Source organism: Numenius arquata, chromosome 8 (genome assembly GCF_964106895.1).
Source record: "Numenius arquata chromosome 8, bNumArq3.hap1.1, whole genome shotgun sequence".
Classification (NCBI taxonomy): Eukaryota; Metazoa; Chordata; class Aves; order Charadriiformes; family Scolopacidae; genus Numenius; species Numenius arquata.
The window spans coordinates 10,436,880-10,450,262 of record NC_133583.1 but is presented as its reverse complement, the minus strand read 5'-3'; the positions used below and the strand labels follow the sequence as shown (position 1 = coordinate 10,450,262).

Sequence of the window (13,383 nt, the reverse complement as noted above, 5' to 3'; positions counted from 1 at the left end):
CGTGCCCAGACTTTGACAGTCATTTGGGGAGGGGAGAAGAGGGAAGAGACCAACCTCTAGAATATACCACGAGGAGGGCACAAAGAGGCTGCTGCTGGAGCAGAGGAGGGAAGGAACTCTGGAGACAACAGCTGGAGCAAGGACGTATCCACCCCTGTTGGCTCCAGCCTAGAGGGGAGCCAGAAGAGGACAGAGCAGGGACACAAGGAGCCACCGCTCCCAGAAACCAGGGACTCCCTCCCTGCCCCTGTCCCATGCTCCCTGGCTCCAGCCACCTCCCTGCAACCCTGCTTGACCCTCATCCTGTTGTAGCCCCCACTCTGCATCAGCAGCCTCTTGCAGGTATGTTCCCCCATTCCCTGAGGATACATCCCACACCAGGGAAGGGAGGGAGGGAGGAAAAGGCCTCTCAGTTTGAAAATTTCCAAGCACGGCCACGGGATCAGCTCCTGTGACAGCTACTCCTCTTTTAAACTCATTCACTTCTCTTGTTAAAATCCATCTGCCCAATTACACGTGCTGTAAATACTTGGCTCACACATCTCAGGTACATGAAAAAGGCTCCAACAGCAGAGTTAGCTTATTCTGACATGCAGAAATGTAGCACTTTCCCCCCCCACCCCTCCAGTATCATCTTTGTCAAGTGACATTATATAGAGCAATAGAGTACACAGGGATGCATCAAAGGCAACACTTCCACATACAGCATGGAAGAGAATCCCACGAGTTCCCCGCAGAGGTGAAGATTTCCTCAAATCAGAGGCTCCAGCTCCACCTTACTGGCTGCAAACAGCGTGTTCCTGGTGCAGGTGACATACATGCCCGTGAAACCTCAACATGTGGCCTGCTCCCTGTAGCAAACAGGGCAAGCATCAGCCTTTAAATAACCTTTTTCATGTTAACCCCTACTAAGATGAACTAGGTTTTCATATTTTTATTTTAGTGTATATTTTACATTAGAAAAAAGAATGTTAATAAAAAAGCTCCACATGCTCCTAACAATCAATTTTCTGGTAAGTCCCCACCAGTATCAATACTAATATACAAATAAATTAATTTTGCTAGTTAATTTTCTGCCTGGCTTGGTGCAGGCCCTGCACAAGCAGTGCACCTGTATTCAAGTGCCTGTCCACGTTGCCGACGTGTACCAGGGAGTGTGTTGTACATAATCTTGCCTCCTCATAATGTAGCGGTGTTCAGTCTCACCTTGACGAATACGATCAGATTTTCTCAGCCATGTTGTCCAGCAGGCACAAATAATCTTTACCAGGCTGCATGGCACTGTTAGAACATGGATTGTTTCACTCTGCAAAAGCCCCAAGCCTTGATTAACAACTGTATGCTACTATTCCCTCATCACTCACTTTGGCAATACAACACCCTCCCCACAAAAACAAGTAAAGCAAAAATCTACATGGAAGACCTAAAATTCATCAAACGCAGAATCTGACCTGACTCAAGGCGTATCCCCCAGTATTAACTTGGTCTCTCCCCTGCAATTCCTCTGTTTGCTGTTGTTTATGTGGCAGGATTTTGCACAGCTGATTTACAAGAAAAGAGATGTCACATGTAATCATCCTAACGCACGGCCACTGCTGGTACTGTCGGGTCAGACACAGCAGCAGCCGCTCTTAACACCAGCCACTCTCCTCCTGCAACGCCAATGCTACAGCGCCCTGGTTAAAAGAGCATCGGGAAATCTGAGATATTTTGTAACCTCCTTCAGTGCCTAGGAGGATTTTTGGGTCAGAGGAAGGGAGAGGGAGAGGGGGAAAAGCCCATTAAATTTACAAGCAGATTAAGGAAAAACACTCCACTGCCAATTTATTTTTAAAAAGGGTTGTGTGTTATTCTAAGGTTTGTCTGTATAATTGTACAACCGTTGAAAATTACATAAATTGTAATGATCTAATACTATTAACAGCCATTCAGAGAAAAACTCCCTCCCCTTCTGAAACCATCCAGGGCAGGAGGGAAATGTCCCAGGAAATATGCCAATCTGAACTCTGGCCTCTAGCCTGGCAGAAACAGAAACAGAAAGATAAGAGAACAAACTGGACTAAGATGTGGTGTTTGCATGTGTCTGACTTGCAAGGGGAGGGGTGGCTTTGTCCTTGGCCGTGTTCTCCCAGAGGCAGTGCCTGCTTATCCCGGTGAAGCTGCCGTCACTTCACTCGCTGCTCTCACCCCTGCACTTCATCACTTCCTCCTGTCTTATGTGTCGTGGAAGTCTTTCAGCAGGGTCCTCCTTCTCTGCTCTGCTATGTGCATCTGATTCTCTAAGTCCTGGTAAAATAGAAGGTAGAATCTGTCAGCATGAACTCCCCAGAGAAGAGCTCATTTTCTTTATGGAGAGACTCAGCTCCAGTCTGAGAAGCACCAACCTTCACACTTCACACACGCTCTGGATCACAAGATCACAGATCCTTTTCCTTTTGACGTGGGCTCCCTCTGCAGTTACCTGGCTCCTGCTCCGTCTAAAAAGCTACACACTTAAGGAATCTGCTCTTCACCAGAGGGCTACAGGCGTTTTCCTCCAGAGCTTTGTTGGTCCCGTTTCAGTTTGCAGGACTCACTGCAGCCCTTCCTCCCCTCCCATAAGGCAGCGAACACTCCACTTCAACATCCACTGGCTAAAGGGGCGATTCTGGATCTAGCTTTTCAGCACCCTCACTCACTGCCTTAGAGCTCCTGCAGAAGTGTTAAGCCCAACAATCTGGCCAGCAGGCTCAAGCAAGCAGAACACTCACCCCTCTGTCATAGCTGTCTGCTCGTTCCACCTTCCACGAGAGATTTTCAATTTCAGCTTCCAGCTGGGCCTGCTGGTACTCAAACTGCAAAGAGTAAAATTATAGACAGCAACAAGAAACTAGTTTAGTGGAGTAGTTTCAAACAAACGCACTACACTTGAGGAGCAGACAAACATATTCTGCTGACAGCTGTGCTGGCAGAGCAGCTTTGTGCCTCCTCCCTCAGCTACATAGCATCATCCCTTCCAGGAGTTTCTTGCATTAAGCACTCCCCAACCTGCATCGCTCAAAATTAACCCAGTCAGCCTAAAAACACTGCAAGTGACACCTCTTAACTCAGCTCATTTTGCCATGAATGGGTCAGGAAATGCTCTCGTGAGCAGCTCTGCAGGCAGAGCAGAGGGACTGTTAACCACTGCTGGGAGCAGTAACTTGTTCCACTGGCACAGTGGGACCCAGAAAAGAACATCTGTCCACAGCCTCAGAGAACACATACGATGCTATAGGGAGACACCGGACAACAGGTTTTACTGGACAACTGAGTCAAAGAAACAACCTCTTCAGTGAATCCAGGGCTATCTCTGGACACGTCCAGCCCATGGGATGCTCCAAGCCAGCAAGGAACTTACAGCAGGAATAAAAAGCAAAGCTACACCCTGATTCAGGGCTGGAAAAGCTATCCTGCAGCAGCTCTTCACATGAAATATGGCCCACAGCACTGTGATAAGTCTTACCAAGGAACAAATGCACACTTCCAGCATCAAAACATTCTGGATAAATTGCTTGTTAGTGAATGTGAAGTGCTGCCCTGGGAAAATAATGTAACGTATCAGAGGACTGAGCTACTGGTCAACTTGAAGTGAAGAGGAAAGGTGTAAAACTACCTATTATTTGTCCTGTCCTTACCTCTAACTCAGGACTAATATTCAAGACACTGCCAAGCTCTGCAATTCAGCCCAGCATGCTGCCAGCTACACCCCAAAAGGCTATCAGCCAAAAAAAAGAGCAAAAATATCTTACCAGCTTCTTTCTGGGACCAGACTCCATGTAGTAGGCATATGGATATGTGTACTGCAGGGTGTAACGACACTGTCGGGGAGCGGGAGGAAGAGAGAGAAAAGAAGGACAAGAGTCTCAGACTTGGAAGTCAGCACAGTCACATTTGTGTGAGCACCTCAGGCTAAAAAGCTACCTTCTGACAAGAAGAACAGGACACTTCATGGTGGAATTTCCTACACCTTCCTTGGAAGAACTTGTGCAGTTAAAGCATAACTTAACAGAGGTCGCTTCCAGATGATTTTTTGCCTAGTTCATGTCCTAGACCAGAGGTGCTGTCCCACATACTCGCAACCCCAAAATTCCCTTCCTCGCTTGGTGTTGTGAATTTAGTATTCTGGTGTGTGTTCTCTTCTCTGTGCCAAACAAGCCACAACTACTCACCTTTGCGAGTAGTTTTGCAGCATTTTGTAGGTATTGCCAGTCTATCCACGTTCCCAAATTGTTCATAACTCTTTCTTGGATTTTCTCCTGGATTCGTTGGTATGTTTGTGCCTCCAGCTGCAAGCTTTTATTGTGATTCTCCCACTGCAAAGGGTCGGGGTGGGGAAACGGGGAAAGAAAAAACAGCATGAGACCAGAATATTGCTGCTGTAAAAGCACAAGCTCTAGCAAGCAGAAATTGAAGTGGGGCAGGAGTCCATCAAGGCAAGACATGCTGTGGGAAAGAACAGCAAGGCAGCACCTCCAGTAGCAAGTGGCGGAGGCCGAATACAACAGACTGAGAGCAGCAACGAGCAAACCCAGCTCTTCAGAGCGGGACTGCCCTCTGGTTGCACAACGACCTTGTGTCTAGTAAGATGGAAAGTAACGGTGATTCCCCTACTTAAAGGATTTCTATAGAAAGGTCAAGAGTTTACATTAACATTTAACATGGGCTCAGTGAACTCCAAAATCCATGTGCACATTGTAAACATGGCCATTTCCCAAAGCCTCTTGGTCTGGAGAGCCAGGAACGAACACATTTATTTTACCACAGGAATTGGCTCATGGTGTGAAGAATAAACTCATTTTAATGGGGAAACAAGTGAAATGCAGCAGCATTGAACCTCTACCATGTTCTCTTCTAGAGATACTGGTCTAGGATTGCACTGTATGGCCAGGTGCATTGAGCCTGCTGTGTGGACAGAGTTGCTCTGACTGCAACTTTTAAAAATGTGATTACATGAAAATTTAGGAAAAATTTAGCGCAGTCAATGGAATACTGAACATGGCAGAATTTATTTACTCTTTGTCTCTATAAAGATATACTGCAAGGAACTGAAGTTCCCCAATCCTGGGAGGAAATGATTGGAGCAATATCTATGTAGTGCAGCAGCACTCAGCCGACAGGAAAACAGTACAGTGGCACACAAGTAACACTGATTTTCTCTAGCACAAGGAAATACAGGATCGAGCACGATTTGCTTTGGGTAGGACGTTACTGGTTTGGATGGGACTCTCAAGGCAGGATTTGGAGTAAAAAACAACAAGGCCTGAAAATTCTGCACAGATTCTCTTTGGGTAGTTTCTTGCACGGAGTTTGCTGGCAATGACCTTTGCACCAGGCAGGGAGCATTAAAAGGCTACAGCAGCTCTGGCCAAGGAGATGTCTCCTACCCTCTCAAAATAGAACAAGTACTTCTTAAGGGCCTCCCTGGCCTGTGCTTGCTGACTCTGGTTTACAATATCAGGATTCTCTTTGTACCGACTGCATTCGTAGTACTCGCTGCCGTGAGTCTTCCAGTCTCCCAGACACATCCAGCAGAAATCTGCAGAAAACAGCGAAAAACCGACTGTGATGCACAGAAAAAACTTCCAAGAAAGAAAAGCTTCAGGAGACACAGCCCATCTGCTTTCAGATACTTCTGCTAAGCCAAGAAACACATATATTTTGTATCATCTTGCATAACGGAACACAATAGTGAGCCAAAAATACCAGCCTGTCTTGAAGGTTTTAATTATACAGCCTCCCGTGCAACTGTGGAAAGTAAATCCTGAAGTGCTGCATCCTGTACACCAAGAGCAAGGGGCAGAACTGTGTATGTGCTCTGCACAGGCTGCTGCTCTAGATTAAAGAAGACGCAGGCTGAAATCTTATTTGTGAGTGGCATCCTCCCCATCACTGGCACACTGCCCCATGTGGACCTCTAGCTGAATGAAGTATGAACAGGCAAATCCAAAAGTGAACTAATTCACGCAAAAGAAAGTCTGGCCTCAGTTCTCTTCAGAGGAGAACCACCCAGGCCACCTCAGGTATCAGTGCTTTATGACACTTCAAGTTAGGAGCCACTGAATTGGGAATAAAGCAGAGGAAAGAGAGCAATAGCAAAACCCATGTGACGGTTTCCTGATTTCAGAGCGAGGCTGTGAGTGTTCTGCTGGGAAGGAAAAAAGATGGAGATTAAGTTGCTACAATAGGAATCACTTCTGCGCATAGTAATAAGAGACTGAAATTTATATTTCCAGAGTTCACCAGCCTTCTTGAGTGCTAGTCACCATGGTAGCGTGGCACTTGTTTGCTCACCCTTGTCACAGAGCTCCATCAAGTCACGTCCAGTGCTGCTGAGGACCCCAAAGCAAAGGAAATGAGAGAGGACAGTAATCTTTAATCATCTTCCAAATTAAGTTCTGATGCTATAATATTTCCTGGTGGCACACTTAACTTAGAAGGCTGAATACAAACTATCTCACTCCAAGGCAACAGAAATTAATTCTGCCATGAGAAGATAAGTGCAAGAACAGCCTGTCATTTTGTAGGACCGCACAATGGGCCAAAGACACTCAGGCTGCTAATTGCACAGGGGTGGACGGAGAAGTCCAACAGATAATGTTACGCAGAACAATTCACAGCTCCTGCAGTTTCAGCTGGGTCAAAGCTCATTATTTCCATCACTAAGCAGAAGGACTTAAGCTGATCTGAGTAAATGGCTCAGTTCTGCCAGTATTTTCAGCTGATGACAAATATAATTACATGGAAAGCATTTACTACTCTCCTCTGAGATGGATTCCACTGTTAATACTATGGCAGAGATGGAGATTTCTCTATACAATGGACATGTCAGGGAAAGGGAGCCAAACCAGCACTGAATCAGAACCCAGCTGAAATCACAGCCAGTGAAAAAAAAATAAAAACAAAGCTATCACACACAAGCCTGTAATTAATATCCTGTTCACCTTTTACTAGGGGGAAAAATATTTCAGTCAATATTCACAATTTGTCTTCATATCACAAAAAAAAGAGAGAAGAAAACATCATCACTAACAAACACGGCAGAGAAAACCGCTTCCAAATCCTACTTACCATGCTTGCATTTGGAGCATTGCTGAAAAAGAAGAGACAGGAGGCACCAGTTAGTGGAAAGTGGGGGAAATTTTTTTTCTGCTTATAACAAGGAAGATCTGATGTTCAGGGAATTGCTCACCATGTGATTGCAGCCTCCATTCTTTTCAATACAGATATTGCACTTGGGACACTGGGGAAAGAGAAGCATTTGTCAGATTCAACTCCCCTCCCACTTTTCTTAAAATATGCATACGTGTACATGAGAATATTAACATATATATATACACACACACCCTGTTTCCCACCAATTCCTGACAGCTCCATTTAAAAAGGAGGCAGAAAGGCAAAGCCAGGGAAGTTACACTGCAGCACTGGACCGCTTGCTCAAGAAAACAAGTTTGCTGTTGTTACTCCTTGTAAAACTGAAGGTCTCACTCAAGTTACCATTTAGCAGTTGTTCAGGCAGAAGGACATAATTAGTTCACATGACAGTGGCTTCCACAGCTACTTAGACTACAAGATAATAAGCACTATATCCTGCTATCAGCAATCGCTAACAGATGACAACTTAGCTAACTGCAGAGAATCTGGCTGATCACAGTGAGAGCTGTACACTTCTTCGCTCCATCAGTAGTTCACTGATGCCCTGCAGTCTCAAGTTCAGTTACACTTTTTGGGTTGCAAAGGGTACAACTTTGTACACTTTGGGTACAAAGAAGGAACTGAGTTTTGCTGCTTTTTATAAATTTTAATGGCAGACAAAATGCATGCCAGCACAATGCACAATATAACAAAACCTTACTTCTACAAAAGAGCACAGCAGAAACAATGCCACCACGTGTTGACACCTTCTCCAGAGAAAGAAGGGAATTCAGACAGCTAATCTAGAGGACAAAGGTAGCGTATCTATAACTTTTAAAGATATTCCTATAGGTAGACTAGAGTGCACAAGATGTAACACTATTTATTTTTCTTGGGTCTAAATCTACTAGAAGTACTTCAATGACTCATTTACAGACTTCACCTGCCCCATTTTGCTGTCCCTGCCAAATTAAGACTTTATTTCCCTCACCTTCCAGTTCACAGTACTCCACGCAGTGGTTCAGGTTTAAACCCCAGAAGTGCCTTATTTGGTACTGACTCTGCACTTACTACACTCTCTCCTCCCTTTTTAAATACATCTTCACCGATCATTTCAAAGCAGCCCCAATTCTTTTGCCCATGGGAGAGCAGCACACCTGGCTGCCAAAGTCATTCACACCAGGTCTGGAATAAGGACCAGCATGCTGGTCCTTGCTGCAGGAGGGCAGCTGGACTTCCCACACAAAGCATTGCCATAGCATTCAGTCGTGTTATGTCACAGTCTCCAGGGAGCTGTGAGAACCTGCAGTCTGTGAAAAAGCAGCACACAATGCTACGTATGTATAGAATTGTATCTCGCTTCCCTTGCAGGACTAGAGGACAAGAAAAAACATGCAAGTGCTTGTCCTTACATCTTTAGTGTGAGCACTGATGTAGTTGGCTGTTTCGGAGTCATCTGCACACTTGGTGAGCCATTTCCGAATGGTAGCACAGTCTGTGGGTGCGTGGTACATCTGCCGACACTTAAAGCTTAACAGGGTTGAAAAAATAAAGAAAAAGACATATCAATTTCCAAGGAAGTGACTCAAGAATTGAGGTTTTCCTGATGACCAAAATCAAGGAGGCCAAGCAAGGGTAAGGGACGCAAATGCACTTGTGTATTACTAACGTGCAAAGACCAAGGCTGAACTTCAATAAACCCCCACCCTCTTGTGCAGAAACCGGTGTCCGGATGGAATAGAACCGAGGCCTTCTGTGGCAAATCATGTCTCTGAGGGCTGACATGTCCCTCCCTAGAGCCTGCCCATTACTGCAGAGGCCTGGGGGATACCAGTGGCTTTACAAGTAGCCTGACTCCAGTGGTCGATACCAGGCACCTGCATTAGTATGACCATACCAGCCACAGGTGAGGAAGGTCCATTTGCATGCAGATACCGGGAAGCTGGGTCTCTAAACCAGTTGTATTGTGCTCCACAGACATCCTCAACATGTTTGAGGAGTGATTCTGGAGACCCAGGAGCAGAAGACACTTCAGCAGCCCTGCAAGCTGTCTTTTTTCTCTGGTCCCATACACACTTGAAGTCAGACAAGGAACATTAGCTTTCCTATTCAGCAGAAAGTTATTCTCTCATGAGCCTCAAAACACACCAGATGCTCTGGGAGTCAAATACATGTAATAAACTTGAAAACTCAATACCAGCAGACAGCGGTGAGGCCTCCACATCCATTACCAGAATCTCTACCAGTCACTACGTCTGTACCAAGATTTGTATCCTAGCCAAAATATGAGAACGGAAGATTTGTAACCCCTTTGTTACTTAAGCTCTGCATTCCCCGGTTGTCAGAACATCCAACTCCCAAGGAGTGCAGAGAGTGAGGGGAGGGCTGACCACCTGCAGAAGTCAGACCCCAAGTGTCCAATTACTCAAGCTAACTCAAGTTACAAACAACTCTAGCAAAGCATTTGAGATGCTTCTACACACTGAACCCGCTGGCAAGCAAATGGAGTAGCTCTGAGGACAGCATACACTTTCCCCGTGATCCCATGATCTTTAACCTTCTCTGTTTCTTACCAGAAGACCTCATTGCAACGATTGCACTGCACTCGCCGGGCTTTGGGCTCCTGTACCTGTATGACCATAGGACAATCTGCACCAGGACACAGCTGCAGCTGGTAATGGCTCTGTGAACATACCAAGGTGGTAAGATCAGCAGTGGGCGCAGAAGAGCATTACCTTTATCTCTTCAAGTTTAACCACTCCTATCCTCAAAAATACACTAGTCAGTATTTCTTTTTGAAAAAGACAGTGAAAATTGCCACCAGAGCAGACAAACCTCTTCCACATTAGGAAAGGGAGTGTTAGTGACTTAGAGCTTCTCCAGAACATGGAATTCAAATGGAGGGTTACAGACCAAGTAAGTGCAGCAACACAACCATAAGACTTCACCAAGACCGTTTTACTCCATTCGAGCTCTTTCCCTGTACTCTCCTTGTGTTCCAGAATGTACTCAGCTGCTCTCCTGTGGTGGCAGTTCCCTCCCAAAGTGTGTCTTATTGAAGAGAGATGACACCACCTTTTTGTACTGCTTTGGTGCTTCTTGAGTATTCCCAGTCTGTTTGCAGTTACCAGAATACTTCCTGCACATTTAACCCTTACAATTTCTGCTTTAATTTCCAAAAACCTCACATAAAATGTTGTTAAGCAAGCCAGCTCAGTTGGGCTATGCTAAGATGAGTGACTTATTTTTCAGAACTTAAAATATCTATGCAAGAGCAAAAAGGACTTTAAAACTCAGATCGAAGTTTGAAGTTCTCAACTGCAACACTGAGAATTCTGCTTCAGGACAGGAGCCAAGCACCAGCCAAGGAGTTACTGGTTGACCTTACAACAGAATTTACTTTGGCAACCTGCTAGAGCACTTTGTTGGTGAGGCTGTCCTACAGGAACAGCTACATGATGTTTATCAGGGACAATTTTGCTGCAATTACTGCATTTCTAATCAAAGATACAAGACGCTTCAAAAAAAAAAAAAAATGTCCGCAGGTGTACCCACCCAGGATATTTTAAAATGGAAAAAAAAATACCTCCACATAGTCCCTGAAGAGGTAGCGCCTGTATTTATCTTTTAGCTCTTCACTAGGCAGCAATGGAAACACAAAGTCTTCTGGTGTCCGAAGCAGGCAGTCCTGAGCCATGCAGGAAACCCCTGAGAAGAAAAAGCAACTTTTTAGCACAGTGCAACTTACGCTAAGGAGCGAACGCACAGAGAGCATTCAGCACAGTTTCCTAGGTGCCATCTGTTGTTGTGGCAAGAGGGACACAACTGTGAAACAAATCTATCAGGGCTGCTGAAAAGCTGAAGCCCAACTGTCTTCACCAAAAGACGACAGGACACATGTGCATCCCAGAGAAGTAAGTGCCTCAACCAGTATTTGCAAGGTCAGATACTTAAAGTAGAAAATTGCATGTTACTGCCACGCCAGCATGGAGGACAGGGCTGGAAAAGCCCAGAGCAACTCTGGCAACTACTGGCTTCTACCCAACACAAAGGGAGCAGATGTTTGCATCCACAGGCACTCCGGGGGCAGTGCAACAACACATAACGAGAGATGCAAACTCAAAATGCAGCAGATTTGCAGCTTTTAACTTGTTACAGTCATGTTCTTGAGATCAGAGGGGGAGAAAAGTAGCAAAAGGATCTATGGGCCTGTACGTTTTGTTAGGCAGGGGTAGTGCTCTCCTGGTGGTATACCAATGCTAACGAGGGATTCAGGTAAGACCACTAGTTCAAATTAAGTTTGTCACAAATACTTATTCCATGCTCCATTTTCTCCTTACTGAGATGTTTTAGGCCAATTCAGCCAGTCATCACCAGAATGGCCAACACGGCAAATACAGACCCGGTACCACATCCGCCTTGAACTCACCGACTCCGACACCATCCTTGACGAGCACTGTACAATGCTGCTCCCAACAGCTGCGACAGAACTGGTGCTGACACGCCAGAGAGAGCAAGTTCTCCTTCCGGACAAACTGCATGCACACTGCGCAGTGATGGGAGGAATGTACCATTGCCTGGGAGAGAGACAAATCAGCGTTATGGTGACAGCATCCCAGCTCTCCCGGAGTACTCTCACCTCACCCACAGGCACCTGCATCACCTTCATGGTAACAATGGTCTCAGGTGAGCTCCAGCCCAGAACAAGTTCACAAGCAGCTGGCTTGTGTAGGGGTGCTGCACTGTTCCAACAGTCAGTTCTTCACAAGAACCTCTTTAATCTCACGGAGCACAGCACAGTGATTGATGGTCACTGAACAGCTCCTGACTATAATCTAGTGCTACCCAGAACTCACCTATACTCTTCTGGTTCTTACTCTCACCTTGTTTGAAAAATGAGGAAATACATCACTGTGTTAGTCCTTCCCTGAATTTACTGATATTCTTTGTTAGCTGGGTCAGCCTCTATCACTGTTCCACGGGCCCTGAAGGGCAGCTACAGCTGGAAGCAGGTTTAGCAGTGCCCTTTTACTGGACAATGATTTTGGGTAAGAGGAGAGGCAACTGAAGGTGCAGTGTGTAGAGTGTTTATACAGAGAGGAAAGGGAGTTCATAGACCATCATCTCACATCTCTGATCTTCTGCCTATGCTACATTTGGCAAAGCAGGCATCATCCCTTCAGCTGAAAAGGATTAGAGAGTTTGTTTCAAGTCAGGCATAATTCTGCTGTTGCTTCACCAAATCACTGGGAAGCAGCCTGGATCTCCCCTTGGAGAGCGCAGAACTAATCCCCAGACAACAGATCTAGCCTCCAACACACCTCAGCTCACCCTTGGGACCTAAAGAACCAGGTCTAGCACAGCAGCACCAAAAGCTCTACACAGCTGTCAGCAGGAGCTTACTTTCCTGTTTCTCCTTTCATAGAGAAGTCATATAATCAATTTTTATCTACTTAAACCTTTGGTACCCTTCGAGAAGTCTATGCGAGACAGCCATCATGCCTGGCTCCGCATGCCAGAGCCGGGGAGCAGCAGCAGGAGGATACGCAGCCACATGACCAACAGAGCTTGCTTTACAGCACGACGACACGGAAAAGGAAATAATGCGACTTTGTTCTAAGCGGCCTCACTTATGGACCAGAACAAGATTCACCGAGTCTGCCGCTGTGTTGATTGCCTACAGGCACTGCTCAACTTGAACAGCCAGCACACTGCCTCGAACCTTCACAAGCTGTCCCTCTGAGCTCATCACTGTAGCTTCTCTCTATAGGGTCACTTGCGCCACAGACACTCAGCGTGAGAATCTGCCCCCAAAATACCATCATTCTGCGCTAGGAGTCAAAGCACAGAGCAACTTGCCCTAGCACATACAAAAAACCCTCTTACAGACTGCCTACCAAGCCAAGTTTGTCAAGACTTACACTGACCTTTTAACTGTAGTATCTTTCTTCCCCAAATGAAATAAGCATTGCAGTAGAGAGTACTTAAGTGACAATCAGCACAAGATTCAGACAAATCTCAAAATACCTGCAAATTAGTCCATGTATCTCAAACAACAAAGATTTTTTTCTGGACTCTGGGCAGATAATTTATTTTCGGTCCATGAAGCTTACTCCCGTCAGCTGTTTTAGCATTTTCACTCTCTGCTAGTTACAAGTCAGCTCAGATGCCAAATCAGGCTTTTAAAATCTGCCCTCCCCCCCAAGCCAAAGAGTGTTTCTCAGATGTAAT

General features: G+C 45.7%; 1 protein-coding gene across 5 annotated transcripts in view; it reads right to left on the bottom strand.

The window, feature by feature from the left end:
- Window positions 1-941: 941 nt before the first annotated feature.
- Window positions 942-13,383, bottom strand: part of ARIH2 (ariadne RBR E3 ubiquitin protein ligase 2) — a 32,891-nt gene continuing 20,449 nt past the window's right edge. For 2 of the 5 annotated variants that reach the window (XM_074152472.1, XM_074152474.1), the window contains 11 exons: window positions 11,582-11,729; window positions 10,739-10,860; window positions 9,726-9,835; window positions 8,565-8,682; window positions 7,211-7,261; window positions 7,090-7,111; window positions 5,406-5,557; window positions 4,191-4,334; window positions 3,771-3,839; window positions 2,751-2,834; window positions 942-2,286 (listed from right to left, as the gene is read on the bottom strand). In XM_074152472.1, coding sequence (XP_074008573.1) covers window positions 2,215-2,286; window positions 2,751-2,834; window positions 3,771-3,839; window positions 4,191-4,334; window positions 5,406-5,557; window positions 7,090-7,111; window positions 7,211-7,261; window positions 8,565-8,682; window positions 9,726-9,835; window positions 10,739-10,860; window positions 11,582-11,729 — 1,092 coding nt within the window. In that variant the 3' untranslated portion in view covers window positions 942-2,214. Of the gene's footprint in view, window positions 2,287-2,746; window positions 2,835-3,770; window positions 3,840-4,173; window positions 4,335-5,405; window positions 5,638-5,869; window positions 5,882-7,085; window positions 7,112-7,210; window positions 7,262-8,564; window positions 8,683-9,725; window positions 9,836-10,738; window positions 10,861-11,581; window positions 11,730-13,383 lie in introns of those variants that run through there. The other 3 variants (XM_074152473.1, XM_074152475.1, XM_074152476.1) reach the window with 3 other exon arrangements.